The sequence below is a fragment of the Pezoporus wallicus genome, unplaced genomic scaffold (genome assembly GCF_028554395.1).
Source record: "Pezoporus wallicus isolate ANWC-B61680 ecotype Strahan unplaced genomic scaffold, APGP_CSIRO_Pwel_v1 contig_447, whole genome shotgun sequence".
In the NCBI taxonomy this organism is placed as follows: Eukaryota; Metazoa; Chordata; class Aves; order Psittaciformes; family Psittacidae; genus Pezoporus; species Pezoporus wallicus.
In genome coordinates, this window is record NW_026636385.1 from 1,375,050 (window position 1) to 1,393,957 (window position 18,908).

Consider the following 18,908-nt stretch of genomic DNA (forward strand, 5'->3'; position numbering starts at 1 on the left):
ACTGCAGAGGTTCCTACAGACAGGGCTGCTCAGAGACACCCACACAGACGGGACTTCAAGGCAGAAAGGCCCAACTGTTTTAAAGTGCCTGGTTTTGTACACTTGGAAATAACTCAGTGCTATTTTAGTCTTCGTAACGTTGCAGTGGTCACTGTATGCATGGGTCAGCTCCTGCACATTAGTCACCAGCAGGGAAGAGCAGCTCCCAGAAGGTTTGCAGTCAGACTCGCAGGCTGAAATCCTGCATTTCAACAGATTGCTGCTCGCACAGCAGGACTGCGGGATCTGCTGAATCTGACAGAAAAAAATGAAAAATGCTTTTTTTTTTTTTTTTTACCTCTTACCATAGGTTACTGCTATTCTGGGCAAGGATAAGTTACGTGTCCATCAATGTAATCTTCCAGTAATCAATGACGCTTGTTATTAAATAAAATCTTGCAAGAATCAAGACCGCAACAGTCACTGTTGTCTGCACATTGTAAGCACTGTCTGTGCAAACTGTGCATCCTTTAGTTCCTTCAGCTTTCTCTTCCTAACTGGTGGCTTATACTTTAACCATTTATATTGACACAAACAGAATTAACTTACCAAGGAAAGCTACACTACCTTTTCTGCGTCAATCTCAGAGTTAGCAGAATCACAGAATCATAGAATAATTAGGGTTGGAAAGGACCTCAAGATCATCCAGTTCCACCCCCCCTGCCATGGACAGGGACACCTCACACTAGTATTCAAACTTATTTACGAACATCAACGTTGGCAAGAGAAATACAGCCAACTCCACTCCAGAGAGAGAGAGAGTGGACTATCAATAGCTTTTTAAAACATACATTGACAAGATTTATTTTCCGATCTATCTTTAACATAATAACACATTCTTAACTGCAAGGGTGGGAAAAATAATACTGCAACGTCATTCAGCAGGATTTGTGGGTATCAAGTACTGGTTACAGCATGCCACAAAAGCATTTGGTCTTCAGACGAATTGGTATAAAACCTTCAACTCCTGTCATTAATGCTTTATTTCTAAGAAGAATTGCTTTGCTTCAGATATTACAGCTGATTAATAATGATCAGCAGCATTCTGCCTAAAATATGACAATCTGAATGGATGAAATATGAAAATAATTCATATAGGCATTTTGAAATTATACAAACTATAAAATAGATTGTGCTCCCACACCCTTTCCTGTTGTGCTATTGTCAAAAGGCCCAATTTATAGTCAAATTTCTTTCTAAAAAGCCACCAAAATTAGCTACTGTTTTTATACAGCACAACAGCAAGCTGGACCCCATGGTATTCTACTAAGTACAACTCTGGACTACATAAGACTTTAACAACTTGCACGCAAAAAACACCCACTGCATGTGAATGAGAACCTCGTACTTAACTTGCAAGGAATAAATATTAATAAGTTGCAATTATGTTCTTTAGGTACAATAAATTTTAATCCTAGATGAATACAGTGACAATTAGTCTATAGCTGTATTCAAAATAGAAGCAAACAAGAATCTAAATTCTAAAGACGTTACAGAGCTGTCACGGACAAAAAGTAGTAATCTGTGAAGCTGCAAATTTGGATTTTGCATATGTTCCCAAGCACAACTCTGTTCAACTTAGTAACAGAAGGAACTGCTGGTAATATCATCTGCTAGGTTAAATATCCTAGCTGTTAGTTTCCTATTAAACAGTTCTTTGATTATTTGGGTTATTCTAATCCCTGGTCTTAGTACTCTCCTACCTGAGCTAAATTCTCCACTGTTCTTTTAGAGACATACTATTAGAACTTAGAGCAGGGAATCAGACTGCCACTCTGAATTCAAATTACAGCATTTTATATTGAGCAAAATAGGTTATTTATGAAATCGGTATACTGAACCTACCTCCACCTAACAGTCTCACTGAAAGAATCATGCCTCAATATTTAGATACCAAAATGTTTTCCAGAGTATACACCATCCAAAGCTTACATTCTGCTGTACAAATATACAGACCATTCAACCACTGAAGTCCCAGGGCTTGTATCTACCTCCATGAGCTTTACTACTTGAATCCTTTAGCAGTAGATGAACACGGAGGAGATAAAACACTGCAAAATAAAGTGTCTGTTTTGGTTTGTCCTTCTAATTGACAACATTTCTTGAAAGGACGTACACAGGGAAACTAGTTAAGGTGGGCTCCTCTACTGCAGAGCGCTTAGGAAGCTACACAAATGAAAGAAAATTGAAGAAATCAGAAGAAAGGACAAAAAGCAGGCACACGCTTTCACACGGCAGCTCAACGCTTATGCAGTTACAGCTGACTGGAAGACAGAGATCAAGCCCAGATGGGATTAACTTTGTTTAGCTTCCCACATCTACAAATACACAAGGCTGTCTTTGGTCCTCTGCCACCGTGGGGAAACAAGAAAGACAAGTGGCCAACTCCAGGTGTGACTACAGCAGCAATTTAAATACTAACATGCTGAGTCTGGTTTAAGGTTGTATATGGCAGATGACACACCATCGAGTTGTCACGTTTCATTCTAGTGAACTCTGATGGTCATCTTCTCCAGGTCCTTAAAGGAAAGCCTAAGAGTTAGACCTACAGAAGGTTCTAATGCCTTTCTCTGAATCATTCTGCACCTCAAACAGTTTGGCCCTGAATCTACTGAATGTGAGAAAGAAATGATGGAGTGGAAGTGTTACAGCTAATTTGAGAGAATCAACTTCAGACACCTATTCTCAACTGCAAATCACAAGACTCATCCTAGTAAAACAGCGGGAGCAGAGACAGAGGAGGGACCATCAGCTACAGAGAACATTTCTTAATCAAAGCCTGACAGCTACTGGCCCTTGCTCACTGGCTGTTTGCTCCAAACCTCTCACCTCGGCCTCTTTACCTCAAACGACCTTAGTCTTTGGGAACTACTTACTTCTTTGCATTCATTCAGCACCTGCATCAAAATGGTACCCATTCCTGGCAGGCTTTAAGGGTTAGGTGATTTCTATGTGATTAATAAAAGGATGTTTCATTTGCTTGATATTTGCATTTACTTCTTTGACTGAAATGCTTTTGACTGTACTTGATTTTCAAATGTTTTGAAGTGTACTTGACTGTACTTTCTTGAAGATTATATGGCAATCTTGGCATCAATGAAATTTGCAATGGCTGATCTTTGTTCCTGGAAGAAAGGATTTAAGAGCTTAAAACCCCCATGTCTTTATGTGAAACTTGAGTTCTGGGAAAGCTAAAAACAGGCAGGAATCTTCCAGCCCAAATATGGAAAAACCTTCCATCTTTCATTATCAAAGATAGTCCTGGGATTGAGATTTCCTTCAAGATGTTCCTCAACAGCATGTATCCAGAAAGCAAATCCTGGAAGCCAGAGGCAACACAATGCTCACTCTCTTGGACAGTAAAATGAAAGACTTGAGGATACACACATACCGCTGAGCACGACCTCCAACTTGACAAATTTCAGGTACAAATCCTACAGGCAGACGCTATAGTGTCAGTGTCCTGAGGAGGAAAGCTTTCACACTGCACATAAAGTGACTTGGTGAACAACAACTGAGGAGGAAAGCTTTCACACTGCACATAAAGTGACTTGGTGAACAACAACTTCTGTGCATATTTGGAACCATTTTTTATTTTTCATTTTTATTGAAACAAACAAACATCAATCAGTAAATATTCCCAGCTGCACAGCTAATGTCTGAATGCAATTTCGGTTCAATGGGGACTTTGGATATACAAGCTTTTTAAATCATATAAATGTAGAGATAGGGAATTGCGTGGCTGCCAACCTTGCCTTACTCAACTGTTCCCTGGGAGCAGTTTGCTAGACAAAGAAATCTTTTTAAAAAAAAAACCTCTGGAATTTAGGACAATAGACCTCACTGATCGAGGTGTTTTAATCCTTTCTTTCTCTCCCCCCAGATACTAACATGTATAACTTAAGAGATTGAGAAAAGTATTTTGTATTCCTTTTTTTAAACATACACAGGTTTTGTAGTAGTAGTAGAAATGCTAAACACAAGTTCTCTTCCTTCCCCTTCTGCTGCAACTTCCCATTACTCTGCAGAGAAGACAGGGAGGAATGTTCAGAAGTTCCAGTGTGCAATTCCGAAGGGATGAAAATGGAAAGTATGTGATTGCTCCAATACTTAGCTCATTAATCTTAAAGACTGTTTATGATCTAGTGCATTAATCCCAAATAGCTTTAATTGCAGAGTTTGAAGATAACCATACTTCCTTTTAATTTCTTCTCAAAATAATAGCAGATTTAATATATTTGAGAAATTTCAATGTTTCTATAAATAGAAACTGTATGTAGAAACTTTATGTGTGTAGAAACCATACTGTCCTCATCAAGTAGGAACTGAATTTATGGAACTCTAATTATTAGTATCCTCTAAATGAGAGGATGGACATGGTATAAACACACAGTCATTGGCTTAAGACTAGAAAAGAAGCAACTCCACAGTAACTTTCAAAATACTATTTGACTTGTATGCATCAATGCTTTACTTGACAGTAAAACGTCCATACGAACAAAGTGATCCTCAAAGCCAGGTTAAGCATGAATGTGCTTTATACACAGGAAGTGAAGCACATTGCTGTCTGCTGGCTTGCAAAGTACCACCTGTCATGTTAAGAGCTAGAGGTGCGCATTCAGGCATTGACTGTCATCAACATCTCTTCTTACATCACTGATACTTTCATTTGCATGTTTCAGAACATATTAAGAGTCATGGAGTGATTTGAGTTAGGAGGGACGCCAGGAGGGTATCTGGTCCAAACCCTGTATCAGAGTAGGCTTACCTTCAGAGCTAATTCATCCTTCTTCAACAAGCTGTTTTCCAGAAGTTTCAGAGAAAGACTTTCCACAAAATCAATTATTTTACATATTTCTTCAAGCAGATTTATATTGATGACAAAGAGAAAACAACCCTGGTCTCCCACTTGTAATTTACAACAAACAATGGTCAATAAAGCTATTACACTGACACTGGATCTAACTTACATGACTGGTATAAAGAATGAGTGAGACAGGATTTGTGAGCACTGCACATGTGCGTTTTCAAGTTCTTCACATCTTTCCACTATCAACAGACATGCCAAACTTGCTCAAGAAGTGTCTAATATACCCTTGCAGTTCAGGCTTTCAATTGCTGTCATGACAGCTGTCCATTGGAGGTACTACAGGCATTGGAGTTGAGCCCTCACACCTGCTATTAACCATTACACTACACAGCCTTATACCTACTCATGTTGTAGGTATAAGGCACACAGTGCCTTTTTTTCCACCACAGTTTGCTTTTTTAAGCCTGGGCAATTACATGGGTGGGGAGAACTACACTAAAAGCAGTATTTTTATGGTTACAGCATCAAGGACTCCAGAGTTAGGCAATATCAACTGACACTGTCTGTGCAAACTTTGCTTGGACCCTTGGTGCTGACATGTTATCGTCCAGTCCTTTAGTTACATGACCATCCACCCCTTTGGATGGGGTGGCAGTAGCAGCACAGCCTTTCTGATGATGCTGCCTTTTTCAGTCCTTTACTTTTTAACACTTTTTTGAGATTTTCAATGAGACTTACCACAGAAGCAGACCCAGTGCTATGTTTTGCAATGTAGTACCTTAGCCCAGTGTAAAAGCTTCCATCAGACCAAGTAACGCTTCCTACCAAACACAAGATACAAATTCACAGGAAGCCCCAAGTGTATTTAGTTCTAGGGCTACTTATTTCCAGAAGACTAACTCCAAGGCAAGCACAGCTCCTGCTAGGCCACTGAAGATATCTGTTCCTTATGTAACTTGTCTTCCAAGAGGAAGAAAAACAAGAGACTTCACAAAAAAGCAAGCATCAGAAGTGCACCTGAATGTTGTGGCTGAAATTAGCAGGCATTCTTGCCTCAAACTCCGACCCCCAGCAGAATGCCAGGCAACTTGCTCCAAACAATTTTTAATTTTTATATATTTTACATTTGTTTATTAATAATTTTTTTTCATTTTACTGATGTCTGGCTTGACAATCTGGAACCTGCAGAAAAGCTGGGCACTCAACAGCTGCAACAGAGCTCAAAACAGCTGGGGTCTGAGCAAGAACAATGCTCAACTCCCTTAAAAAGAAAAACCAAAACCAACCTCCAGACTGATGAATTTCAATCTTGGAATCCAAAATGAGCAATAGCTTTTATACTAGCTTCTCCGGCTCATCTGCCACTGCTTGCAGAAAGTGAACTTCTGCACACTTCCACATCTCTAAGAGGAAGTGCAAGCCAACTTACTGCTGCCAGGTACCTGCATACTGTTATGATGAGCACTAACAAAAACTGGTGAGGATGTTAATAATTCTGGATTCAGAGCAGGTTTTGAACAGTAGGCAATAAACAGCACTGGGTCACACGTGGAACAAAAGGTTAAACCAAACTACTGAATAGCTGCTCATTAGCTCTTTCTGCCATATGCATCGCATGAAGATAGCAGAGAAAGAAACAATGGATGTACCTACAAGACGATTTTAATTCCGGTCATTCTTGGAGGTGAACCTCTTGGCTGTCCCCACTTATTGTGTTTTGGTTTACACAATGCAGTTTTGAAGTGCATGAGCTGAATTCTTCAGATGAAAGTAAACTAGGAGATATGCTCCAGCATTACACCTAATTTCCTTCCACCAATTTAGTAAATCTGATGAGATCATAAAACAATGCATAAATGAGACAAATTAGGACACTAACTTCTGAAATACCCCAAGTCTGGTATACTTGGTTTTGCAATTTCACTCTTTTTTCAGTTCTTTTTATGTAGAATATTATGTAAAGACAAATTGTTTCTCGTATCACTATTCTGAGTAAGAAGCAGATGATGCCTCAGCCACCAGAGTGAATGGAAATGTCATTATTCTGCACATTTGCCCCTATATTTCGTTTAGTGAAAGAGTAAATTTAATGCAAACGGACTTGATGCATTAAGAATATTCTCTAAGCAGAAATGCAGCGCTCCTCTCTGACATCTTGGATCACAAGCCTGACTTTGTAGGAAAAAGACAATTATCCCACTGCCACACAAAAATGCCTTTTTGACTCTTTCACTTCAGTGACAAGCTTCAGTGATGAGATCCATTTTCAGCAGTTTCAAAACTGCTGCTTATGCAAGACCGAGTATGTCTTTCTCCCCTTTAATTTTAAACAGATTTGGTTTGTGGCAGCACTTGTGACAACTGCATTGAATTTGGGCTACAATCAAATAGATAGCGTTTCTTAGCTTTCAGAATACATTATTTGGCTTGCAGAAAGCATTCTGTTCTTTCAGTTGGAAGGTAGGGAGACCCATGTATGTGATTTGAGCTGTTTGCATGTTTGGACCATGCACAGGACATAGTCGAATGAATGCTTTGCTACAATAAAATACAATGTTTTGGAGTATTTTCTAAATTATGACAACTGTTTGCATATAGAAGTATAAACAAAATGTATTAGGCAGAGGTCTATTACCTCTCCAAAAGTAACTTGACTTGGGAGTCAATTAGGTTCATATGAGAGCCAAACTGAAAAAAGAAACGCAAATCAATGAACTATACAAAACTATAATGTTTAAGGTTGCTAGCAAATGTGTGTCCTTCCATAAGCCCATTTATGTAACCCATTAACTCTCCCTAAAATATTGGCTCCCTATCTTGTCATAAGAAAGACTGGGAATTATTAACCTCCTGAAGACAACAGCTACATATCCCCTGTGACCCTGTGCCACAAGGCCTAATTACAGCCCCAGCTCTGCAGCTGGGGAGAAATACAATTTCCTACAGTTGCTGACACTGCTGCATACACTCCTTCTGTGTAGCCTGTGCCATGAATGGATAATGTTCTGTGAGCCAGTCACTTGACTGCCTTTGATCTTAAGAACCCAGGGAAACGGAAACAAACAAAAAATAGCAAAAAGAGCAAGGGCTCTGTAATTCAGAAATCTGACTAAAACATGACAGGGCTGGGGTTTACCTTTAGTGCCTGTAAACCCACTAGCTTTTCTGCCTCCTTCTTCAGAGACCTAATGTATTAACTTTCTGTCAGTCAGGGAGAGAAGAGACACCTGAGAGCTGAATTCACATCATCCCTTCCTGCTCTCCTCTGTGACTGTCCCAGGCTCCCGCAGGAGCAGATCCTTTTGCTTTAGTCAATGAGTTAACAAATTGGGTTTGTTCAATGAGAAGAAGGCAGCTGCTGCCTCTCCCACAGAAACAGCTTTCTCTGGGCAGCAGTAACAATACATTCAGCTTGCATCCACCCGTTTGAGGGGCTCTGGGGTTTCTCAGTGGCCTGAGAAGTATGTGACACAATCCATGCTATAAAGGTCAGTGTTTCTATTTCTTCTTTTCTACAGTGGAGTATTAGCCTTCCAGGAGATCCAATGCTCCTTTCAACTAGCACATGATATGGCAGTTTCTCTGTCTCAGTGTTCAATTAAAATACCTAGCCAAAATATTTTATTTAAAGGAATTCAGTGGAAGGTACAAAGAAGATACATTTCCTTAAAAGGATTTATGAAAGCACTTACCAGAAATGTCTTACCTCCTATGTCCCCTTTAGTAAGAAAAGGTGTGTGTGATTGGAAACTCGATAATTATTTAATATCCGATTTTAAAATTATTTAAAGTTGTGTATAAAAGAGGAACTCTTTATAATTCAAATTATTATTTCAGTTTGAATTGTCTTTAGAACATTTTAAATTGAGACAGTCAATGTTTTTTGACAACTACCTATTTTAAGTGTTACATGCCAATTTCAGTACTAGAGTCTTTGGCCTTTGGTATCTTTTTGAGAGATCATCAGAGGAAAATATAGTAACATTGTCAGATTTTTTGCATCATTGGCAGATGGACTGCTGCTGAAGAACTAGTGTACCAGCCATATGCACCTAAAGAGCAGACTTTTCCATGTGATGAAAAATTTTGCACATTGAAGGTGTCTACCCAGACCTGTAATTCAACAGGATGCGAAAGGTCTAGGTTGCATTTCAGTACACAGAAATACCAAGTGAAACAAATCAATGAACCAACCCACAGAACGTGTGTTTAACCTGTTTTCTGTAGCCAGAAAATTCATGATTACTAGTCTTATAAACAGCATAAATACATTTGCACCATTTTTCTAACCACGCAAGACAACTAAAGCACAGTGGGAACAAAAGTTCAGTCCCACCTTCTGTCAGACATCCAGAATGAATTCTCTGTGAATTTCAAATTCCCAAGGTTAGTAAAGGATCCTTACAACTGCTTTTCAGAAACGCTTAGCTCAGTATGTTCTTATTTTCTGACACTGTAAATAAAGTGCTAAGTAAACTGAGGAATTCTCTGCACCATCCTCAGTACAGCATCATATTAGCTCTCAAGTTCTAAAGACAGTCTGCAACTTATTAGCATGAAATACTGTCAAAACAGTTACATAGAATTAAAGGTGGCATTGAAACGTAAAGCAAACTATGAAGCAGAAAGGAACAAGATTCTTCAGGGGAGAAACAGCAGATGACAAAGAATGCACACTGTTATTAAAATGGCAAGATACCCAGTCTCATTTTGCAGATAAGCCTCAATTCTTATTGCTCCCTTCGAAACTGCTCGAACAAACGGTGCTTCTGCCAGCTTCTGTAACAGGAAAATTACGCATGTTCTGACTGGCAATCCAGAAAAACTATGCTAATGTGGTAAATTTAAAGGATAAGTGTGCTTTGTGCACTAAGTGTGTTTTTCTCAAAGCTGTTCTATTAGTAATACTTGGAAATGCTCAAGTACCTTCACCAGTGAAATACTCAAAATCACAGCAGCAGTTAGCTCAAAAAGCATTTGCTGGCTGCCCTGAAAGCAGAATCAGAGAAAAGTAAGATTTTCATCAAGCCAGGCAGTTGTTTCAACTATGAAAAATGTACACTTGATGAATTAGGTTGCCTGCAATTTAACAGCCTACAGAGAAATACCCAATAGTCAGTGCTTTCCAAAGCTTTTTAAGGCTAATTGAGTATCCTCCTCAAAGGACACACATTCCATCCTCTTTTTCAACAGAAGATTTCTGTTGAACTTACATGTAAAATACAGAAAATGCCTGAAACAAACTGAAGCCTGCCACAGATGTTCACTCAGACTCTGACTTCAGTCTTTGGCAAAAGCTTCCTGCAAACACACACCTGTGTAACTGTCACCACTAGTTCAAAGGAATTAAAAAAAAAAAAGCAGAATATTAAGATATTTTCTTAATCTTATTAATAATTGTTTATGTGGGATTTTTTTTAAATCATTTTATGGAAAATGTTGGGTGTTCTATTTCTATCCTCCATTAGGAGCTGTTTAAACATGTAAATTAATTTTGTCATCTTGCTCCTTTCCAGCACTTTCTAAAATCCAAACATAAGTGTCTCAACAGCCTGAATGCTTCTGTCAAACTTGTCAATCCCTGCTGATATGTACTGATCTTTTACCTGGCTTGACTGCTTTCATTACAGCCCGTGATGACTTCAGCACTGCCTCATAGATAGCCCTCTGGTCAGGAGTGAACTTTCCATTCGCAGGGAAGGTGCAGGTGATGTCAGAGCCGTAGCAGTAATACTCTCCTCCCATATCAAACAGGCTGAAAAGGAAACAGAGGAGGGGAAGAAATGAAAATTTAATGCCAGAGAAGAGTAGAACAGAAGATACTTCTCTTGCTGTGCACTTAAAAGCTACCTGCATTTTTGGAGTTGGCCACCACTTGAATGCTGTTCCTAAGTAAAATAAGAAAACAGTCCCTTGGAATCTGCCAGCAGAAGAGTATCTGCATCACCTATGGCTTAAGTGGGCACCCTTATGAGATGTGCTAGTCCTAGATGAAAACACTGAGAGATTGCATGAAGGAAGATAAGAGGTACGTGAGGAACCCATGCTCTTCAGTTCCAGGTCTCTTCTCAGAAGAAAACACACATTGTTTTTTTCTTTCCTGAGAAATGCTAGCACCACACAGAGGGTCTAACCTCAAAACTTAACAGAAAAATGTTAATTAAATTATGGCCTTTTGTATCTAAGTGTCAAAATGCATCTGATGGTTTAAATTAAAACATCCCCAGTAAAGGTTGACTGCCACTCCTCACAGTATAATCTTCCCTTTAAGACAAATTTGCCTAACAGGGATTAAAGAAACAAGGATTATGGGATAATCCAACCAGAAAAAAAACATTTAATACAGTTTCCTGCATCAGAAGAAAAAAAAAAAAATTAACTGCTTTCTTTTATGGGGACAAAAAAAAATGGTTTACCCCTTGAGAAGTGTATTTATTCTATACATGTATCAATGATCATCACTGATTGCTCAGCTGCCAAAAATCAATCTACAAAGAATAGCAAATGGGTCTCTACACCCTTGTGAGAACCCAGTTAGGCATCTGCAGTACTATGCTTCTTGAGACTACCTGATAAGGCACTGCACCGGTTTCAGTAGGATCACAAATCTGGAAAACAACCAAGTAACCATTTGGATCAAACAACAGGCCCCCTAGTTCATCATATATTTGATTACATGTAGGCATGTATTGTAAGACTTTGGTCTTGACACACAGCATTTGTGTGACCTCCTGATTTCTGAGGTAACAAATGAGAATTGAAATCTGCTAATTTAAGTTTTCTTCCAGTCACCTCGAACGACTGTATGAGATTCTTGTCATCACAAGAAATATAATTTTCCTTTACTATGTTTGAAAACCTTGGAGTCTTCTTCCTCTTGCTTCTGCTTCACAGCAGGCTCAGTCAGACAACACAAGCAGAAGGAAGGACACTCCACAGGGACACCCTCTCTGCCACTGAGTCCTAATTACAGCAATAATTAGGAAAACTGTGCAGCGTAGCTCTGTCACCAACCAGCACAGATGACTAAGTAAAGATAAGCATAAGCTACCATAAAAAGTGCTACAGCACTTGGCTGTAAATGTTCACCACTTCCAAAATAACTGCCACTGCAAGCAATGGACAATAAGTAAACAAAGGCAATCATGATAAAGCCAAGTAATATTCCAGCAGGGTTGGGGCTTTTCTTGCTGCGCAGCATACCGAGACACATATCAATGAAATTTACTCCAAGAAATTTTAAAATCCACCCTACAATTTCCTCCAAGAATAAATCTTCACACTGAGTGCAAGCCCTGCTGAAGTCACCACCAGCTTCCCCAAACTGGGCAAGGTTCACCTACAGAGAGACTTGCAGGACTGGAACTTCAGGAACAAACCCCATAGTTTACAGATGCGGAACTGCACAAGGCTTAAAGCTACAGGAGCAAACTCCTCAGGAGAATACCACAGAAAGAACTGCAAAGCTATTTATGAACACACAGAGCTAAACTGAACACTATATACATTCACAAAAATATGAAATTTGGGATGTTAAAACCAGAAAGTTGCCAATTGAAAAAAGGTACACAATAGACAATGTCAGGCTCAGAGGGTAAGAAACCCCCCCAGGATTCGACACCAACACAGCAACCGTAAGCCAGCCTAGCCAAACCTCAAAATCAGAAACCCTATCAACACTGCTTAAGTTTTGATTTTATGGTTAGATTCACTGCTAAAAATAACTAATGATACACAAAGAAAATCTAAGGATACAGAAAACCAGTTGCAGCAACTAAGAATCACACAAGAAGCTGCTACATTCTCTAACGTGCCAAGAAGATACAGATTTCAGACTAATTATAAATCTTTCAACCTATCCCAGACTGAATCCTTTCAAAATCACAAATCAAAGTTCATGTTGCTTTGTGGGATTCGCAGCACCTTTGTGGCCTAACTCTGTTGCATTTACAACTCTTAAGTGTCAGCTCAGTATGGTGACAGTAAAGCTGTGACCAAGAACGTCCAAACTCCCTGTCCGTATCTAGTGGGAGTTGCTACATTTTCTGTATTTTACCTGAAGAATAGTTATTCTGAATTTACCACAGGCAAAGCTGTGTCTTTAACCTTACAATTACCAGCATTTTCTCAAACTCATTCATCACTTGGTGGTTGTTAAATAGTTTTTTGAGTTACTGGAACACTGAGTAATGGAAAAAGAATATCACAAAGCTGATGGTACACCAAAACAAGTCTCAAACTAGGAAGCACCATTTGTTCAGGTTTCTTGGCTTCCAGACAAGAGAAGACATGAGGGAAGATGATCAAATTCCACCTTGGAGCACAATGTATCATCCAGCCTGTGTGCTTCAGTGAATAAGCATCCAAACCAAACTGTACATTTGGGAGATATTTTGGCTTGTATTGGGAATTCTCTTCCATTTAACTTCAGTTGGGAACATATCCATTAATTAAAATGTTGCCCAAGACATGGACATAGCCCAAATATTGTGGTTATCCTGAGAAAATAATGGGAGGCTGAGAAGATCCTAGTTTCATATCTTTGCTTGCCAGGCACAATAAGTGTTGAAGCACATTTAAGTCAAGTAAGATTCATGTGAGCTACTATCTTCTCCAGCTGACAAACTGGAAAATGTTTCTAAAAGCAGGTTCCTTAAAAAGAATACATTTATTTTACCCTGAAATTATATAGCAACTGCTAGTGAACTGCTAGTAAAAGAGATATTATAAATGTATTTTAGTATGTTCTCAATTGCGTGGACTAAATTACCTCCCTGATAATGAAGTCTTACAAAAGGTCTTGCACAGAAACAACTACTTAATGTTATTTGTATTGTTATCAAATGTAGCAGCAATCTAAACAAATAAAATTCACAAACGAAAATAGGCCTTACAGGCGTCTTGATCTATGGATTACCTTTTTAGAACTGCCTGATCTACAGCAGTATATGCAATAATATTGTCTCCGAACTCCATTGTATCTACCTTTCAAAGTGCTATACATCTAGCAGACTGTATACGTTGACTATTACAAAACTCAACTGTGAACTCAGTTTTCTATTGAATGAAGAAAAATTTCATTCCAGAACGTCCCTTTTCCCACTTCTTTTTCAGCAAGGATGTAACTGTTAATTGCCGATTTCAATGAATGCAGGGAAGATATGTCTGAGGTTTTCAGGTTTCTGAGGCATCTTGAAGGGGAAGGTACTCCTGGAGAAGGAGTATCGCTGGTAAGTGAGAGATGTGTGGTTGTACGCCAAAGTTCTCACTGATTTAGGGTGAAGCTGATGAAGGCTTTTATTGCACAGCTCAATCTCTTCTAAAACTTTCAGACAGAGAAGCTAATCTTGCTTTGCATTACTTTGTTGGGAGCAAAAGCAGCAAACACCTACCTGGCTCGCTCCTTTTCAGGGTGAAAAGTACATGATGTATATAGCAGATTTAACAGTAAGAAGATCTGAGCATCTCTAAAAATTCTGTATTACTGTTACAATTTGTTTTCTAGAATAAGTAAGAAGCTATACCACAAGTAAAAGATGCATAGCAAAAATATTCCAAAATCATCCTTGGAAGCATGGGCATAGCTCTCCTAAGGAAGGTCTCAGTTCTGTGCATATATACAATCTTTTCCTCCTGAACATATTGCAAAATACTGTAAACATTATTAACTAAAACTGAACAATGTGAAGTATGAGAAAAATCAGATAACCTGTCAGTTGCTCTGCTGAGAGGATGACTCACTTATGTATCATTAATACATTAGCCAAGAGCATCGAAAAAAGTTGCATTCTGCATCTGTTTTAGAAGTCACCTTCAAAAATTACTAAAAGCATTTCATTCCTTTCATGTAGAAAAAGTCTGACACCACAACTTAAAATAATTTTGTACATTAACTGGCATCAAATTGAAAAGAAGCAGAAACACATGTCACATGCCACAGCCTTGCAGAAAGCATCAGCTGGATGTGCCCTTATTACAGGAGTTTCTAGGCCTTTCTACATTCAACCAAAGAGGGCTTCTGCTCCCTGTGCAGGAACTGAGGAGGGGAGTCTGGAGAAAATATTTCAAATCCTGTTGATTTTCATAGAATCACAGAATCACAGACTGGTTAAGGCTGGAAGGACCTTAAAGCTCATCCAGTTCCAACCTCCCTGGCATGGGCAGGGGCATTAGACCAGGTTGCTCCAAGCCCTGTCCAGCCTGGCCTTGAACACTGCCAGTGATGAGGCAGCCACAGCTTCTCTGGGCAGCCTGTGCCAGTGCCTCACCAACCTCACAGGGAAGAATTTCTGCCTAATGTCTAATCTAAATCTCCACTCTACCCACTTAAATCCATTCCCCTTGTCCTATAATTTTAAAGCGAATTCAGTCTTCTAAGTTGCTACTGTAACTGATAACGCTACATGACATGATGTGCAAAAGCTCTTTTCCCTTCTTGAGCCTCTGAAAGAATACAGATGAGTAAGATGTCACTGTGTTACTTTCACAGAACATTGGTACCACAAAATACAAATTTATAGTCACATTTTTGGCTTTCAAGCCAAAATAGTACACATTTTGATACTGATTTTAGCTTTCTTAACCTCTGACTGTGAAGCATCACAACACACTTGGTATAACACTGTAGATTTGAAAACTGTGGACTATAAAAAGCCATGTTCTTTTCTTCATAAATTCACTGTATACCATTTTTTAAAAATAAAGCATCATCTTCCTCTAATAATGTTTTACTTTTATAGGCTTGCTGACACTTTTATTGTCAAATAATTTGAAACCGCCAGGCAATGAAGCAAATTATGGCCAATATCTCAATGGGAAGCATTATTTGGGATATCTGAGAGATGTGTATGAATGCTTATGATCCAATCATGAATCCAACACAAAGACAAGCTCTCACAGGCATTTCTCAGGAAGCCTACAGCTACTCCCACAAGCTAACACGTAAAGCTGTCACCTTCCTGCTCTATGTATCTGCTCAGACTGTACACTCAGAACTGGACCGCCTCACAATAAAACCCAATTATTCTTCTGCAGTTGTTGACGCCACAAAGCGACAACTGAGATGAAAGCCAGCTGGATTTCTTCCTGGTACAGCATACTGTGGTACAGGGTTGTATTGAGTGTCACCCATGTCCTCCCCAGCTCCTGTTCTCAGGACAAAATCTTTCCTTCCCCAGAGTGGGTCTGCAAGACCAGCATTTAGAAAACTGACATCACTGTATCTTACCATGCACTCCTTGTACCTCAGGTTAAAGGTGAACAGGTATGAATACTGATGCACTTAGAAATGTTTATTGAGGTTTTAGGGGTTTGAGGCATTATTACCCAAGCAGCCACAGAGATGAACTGGTGTCAGTCCAGTTCTAGGACAGCAGGAATAAAGGTACACACAACCTCTTACAGCAGTCAAGTAATCTCCAGCTTGAGATTTATTCTGTGTGATCTCACGATTCTCGGCTCTGAGTTCACAGAGGGTGCTCTGAGCTTTATACTTCATGCAGCAATTAAACCTTTCAGTATTCACACTCTAACAAAATCTGACCATTTGTTTTGTTAAACACATCTAAGTCAATTTCAAGGTTAAGGGAACTAGGTATCAGCATTTCTATGAGATACATAGTTGGAAATATGCCAAATGATTTGGAAATAGGCTGGTTTAATAGTAGACACAAGAATGAATTATAGTAAAGGATATCACAAGAAAGAAAATGGAGAGTGAAGTGACACACACTTTTTCATCCACTTGCATCCTGACTAGCCAAGAGCTATCAATTAGAAAAGCAACACTAAGCAAGATAACATTGCAAACCCCAACAGAGAAGTCGAATAGCGTAAAGTCCTACTATCCTCAGGAAAGTTTTTTTAAGAGGTATCTTGCTGTATCCAGCTTCCATCTGATACGGTACAGACACAGCTTGTGCTAGCTCTGTTTTGAAGACAGTTTTGGCTTGCTGATTTAAGGTCAGCTTTTTGTTGTCAGCACCCCTGTCATCAAAGAGTAAACTCTGGAAAACAGTAGAGAATATTTTTTGTATAGGAAATAGAATTCTGGGTACTCACAAGAAAACAGTAAGTTTTTGTTCAAGCCTTCTGTTCAAAAGAAGATCCTGTAGCCCACACAGGTAATGCAATCACAGACACACAAAATGGCTGCATGACTATTTTTCATCCAGCTGCAATTCACAAAACTGTGTGGCCCCATCTTTTTTGTGCTTGCCCTCATCCATGTCTTTTTATCACGTCTAAACTTCTCCATGCTTTCCCATCCTTGCTCTTCTGTACCCCTGTCTCACTTAAGGCTTTCCCAGACTATTAAAGATAATGGGAGGCTTGTCTCAACTTTCTCTCACAGAAGATGATAAGATATGCCATCGTGCTTTGCTCAGAGAGGAAGATGGTGGAAAAAAAAAGAAAAAAGATCAAATATCTGTCTTTATATAATTCTGATGGAGAGAGGATTGCATGCCTGTACCTCTACAATGCCAACTATAGGGATTTAAGTGGCTGTAAGAAGAACATACAAAAGTTTGAGCTGGCTGGACTTAAAAAAAAAAAAAAAAAAAAAGAGAAAGCAAATGAACAAAAGCCCCCAAAACTCCTGTTCTCCAGGTGTTTGTGCCCTGCACTGCTTAGGGTTTTTCTCACTGTAACAGACACAGAGGCACTGGCTCCCAGCAGCATGGCAGCAGCGGGATGCAGAGGTGAGCAGCAGCAGGAGGTATGCCCAGCCATCCCCACGGAGATGTCCCTCTGCTCTGCTGCTCCATCCACACTGCCCAGAAAAAAAGCTTTCCTCAACCAACAACAGCGAGTGAGAGTGTCCTCTCTCACAATGATTTGAGCCAAGCAGAAGACCTTCAGATGCACTAATCTCACAGGATATGAAATCTCAGTCTCCCTGAATTCACCGAATGAGCTGCACGCAAGAGCTGGTTCAGTAAACACCCACATATCCTAGTCAGATTTTATGCGCTATTTTCACACACAGGTTAAGGAGTCCCTTGCTTATAGTATTTACCTGTTGAAGAAATCTGAGACAACAGCCTGAAGCTTCTGCACTAAGTAAACCAATTTCCATGACCAAGCATAACCCCTTTTCCCCACTCATGCAGTTTGTATTAATGCCTTATTAAAAATGTTAGGTTTGCCCTAGCAAAGAGCAAAAAAAACTTTTGATTGGCTTGTTCACAGCCAAATTTACCCCTGAGCGCCATCTCCCAGTGTTTCTGCTAAGCAGAATAATACAGAAGTGCTGCATACAAGTAAAGAATTGGGAACACCAAGCCAGTATTGCTGGGTTAGGAGAAGGAGGCAGCAGCATGGATGCTTCACAAGATGCAGAAAGTAAAGCGCCAGCACTGGCTATGTAACACCTCTGCTAGTCCCATGCAGGCAATATGCCAGAGATCAGGAGTAGTCTCAGGTAAAGTTCTGACAGAAGGGTTACCTGTTTGACTTGTCTTTTTGCTGAATGGGTGATTTTTTCCTGGCTTTATTATCCTAATTATTATCCATTTTTTAATAAGCAACAGTAGTCTCTTTAGCAGAGACAATTCTTTGCTGAAAAGTCAATCCAAGAGAGATGGTGGCAAACCCCAACTTTTGGCGAGTTTCCATTCATTAGGAGACTCCCCATTGGAAAGGAAGTATCTGGGGCATTCACAGCTCCAGCTGACTTGCTCAAACAAGGAGCGAGGATGTCAGAGCTGCAGGGAACAGAAGGGAGCGTGCTAAGAAAAACCTGTACTGGCAGCTGAGGACTTCCCAATCAAACTGAGGGCAGCAAACCTCATTAGCTTCTCACCATCATGGGAGATAGCAGCGCAGGGTAACAGCAACACAGCTACATTTTCAAGTTACTAAAATTTTGCAGTTAACCAAAATATTCAATTTTTAGATGTCTACTGAGAAGTGAATTGTAGGAGTTCGGTACTTCTAATGTGGGCCGCCATTCCTAGGTGTTAACTCTCGGACTTAAGAGCCTTAGCTTTCAGCAGCTGTTTTTGGATACTCTGCCCTATGTTACCCAGCCTGGACAAACAACCAAATATCACAGGAG

At 39.6% G+C, this 18,908-nt stretch overlaps 1 protein-coding gene across 2 annotated transcripts in view; it reads right to left on the reverse strand.

Annotated features, from left to right (window-relative positions):
* Positions 1-18,908, reverse strand: part of PEPD (peptidase D) — a 140,511-nt gene that overhangs the window by 29,577 nt on the left and 92,026 nt on the right. For both annotated transcript variants that reach the window (XM_057400177.1, XM_057400176.1), the window contains one exon: positions 10,456-10,604. In XM_057400177.1, coding sequence (XP_057256160.1) covers positions 10,456-10,604 — 149 coding nt within the window. The remainder of the gene's footprint in view (positions 1-10,455; positions 10,605-18,908) is intronic.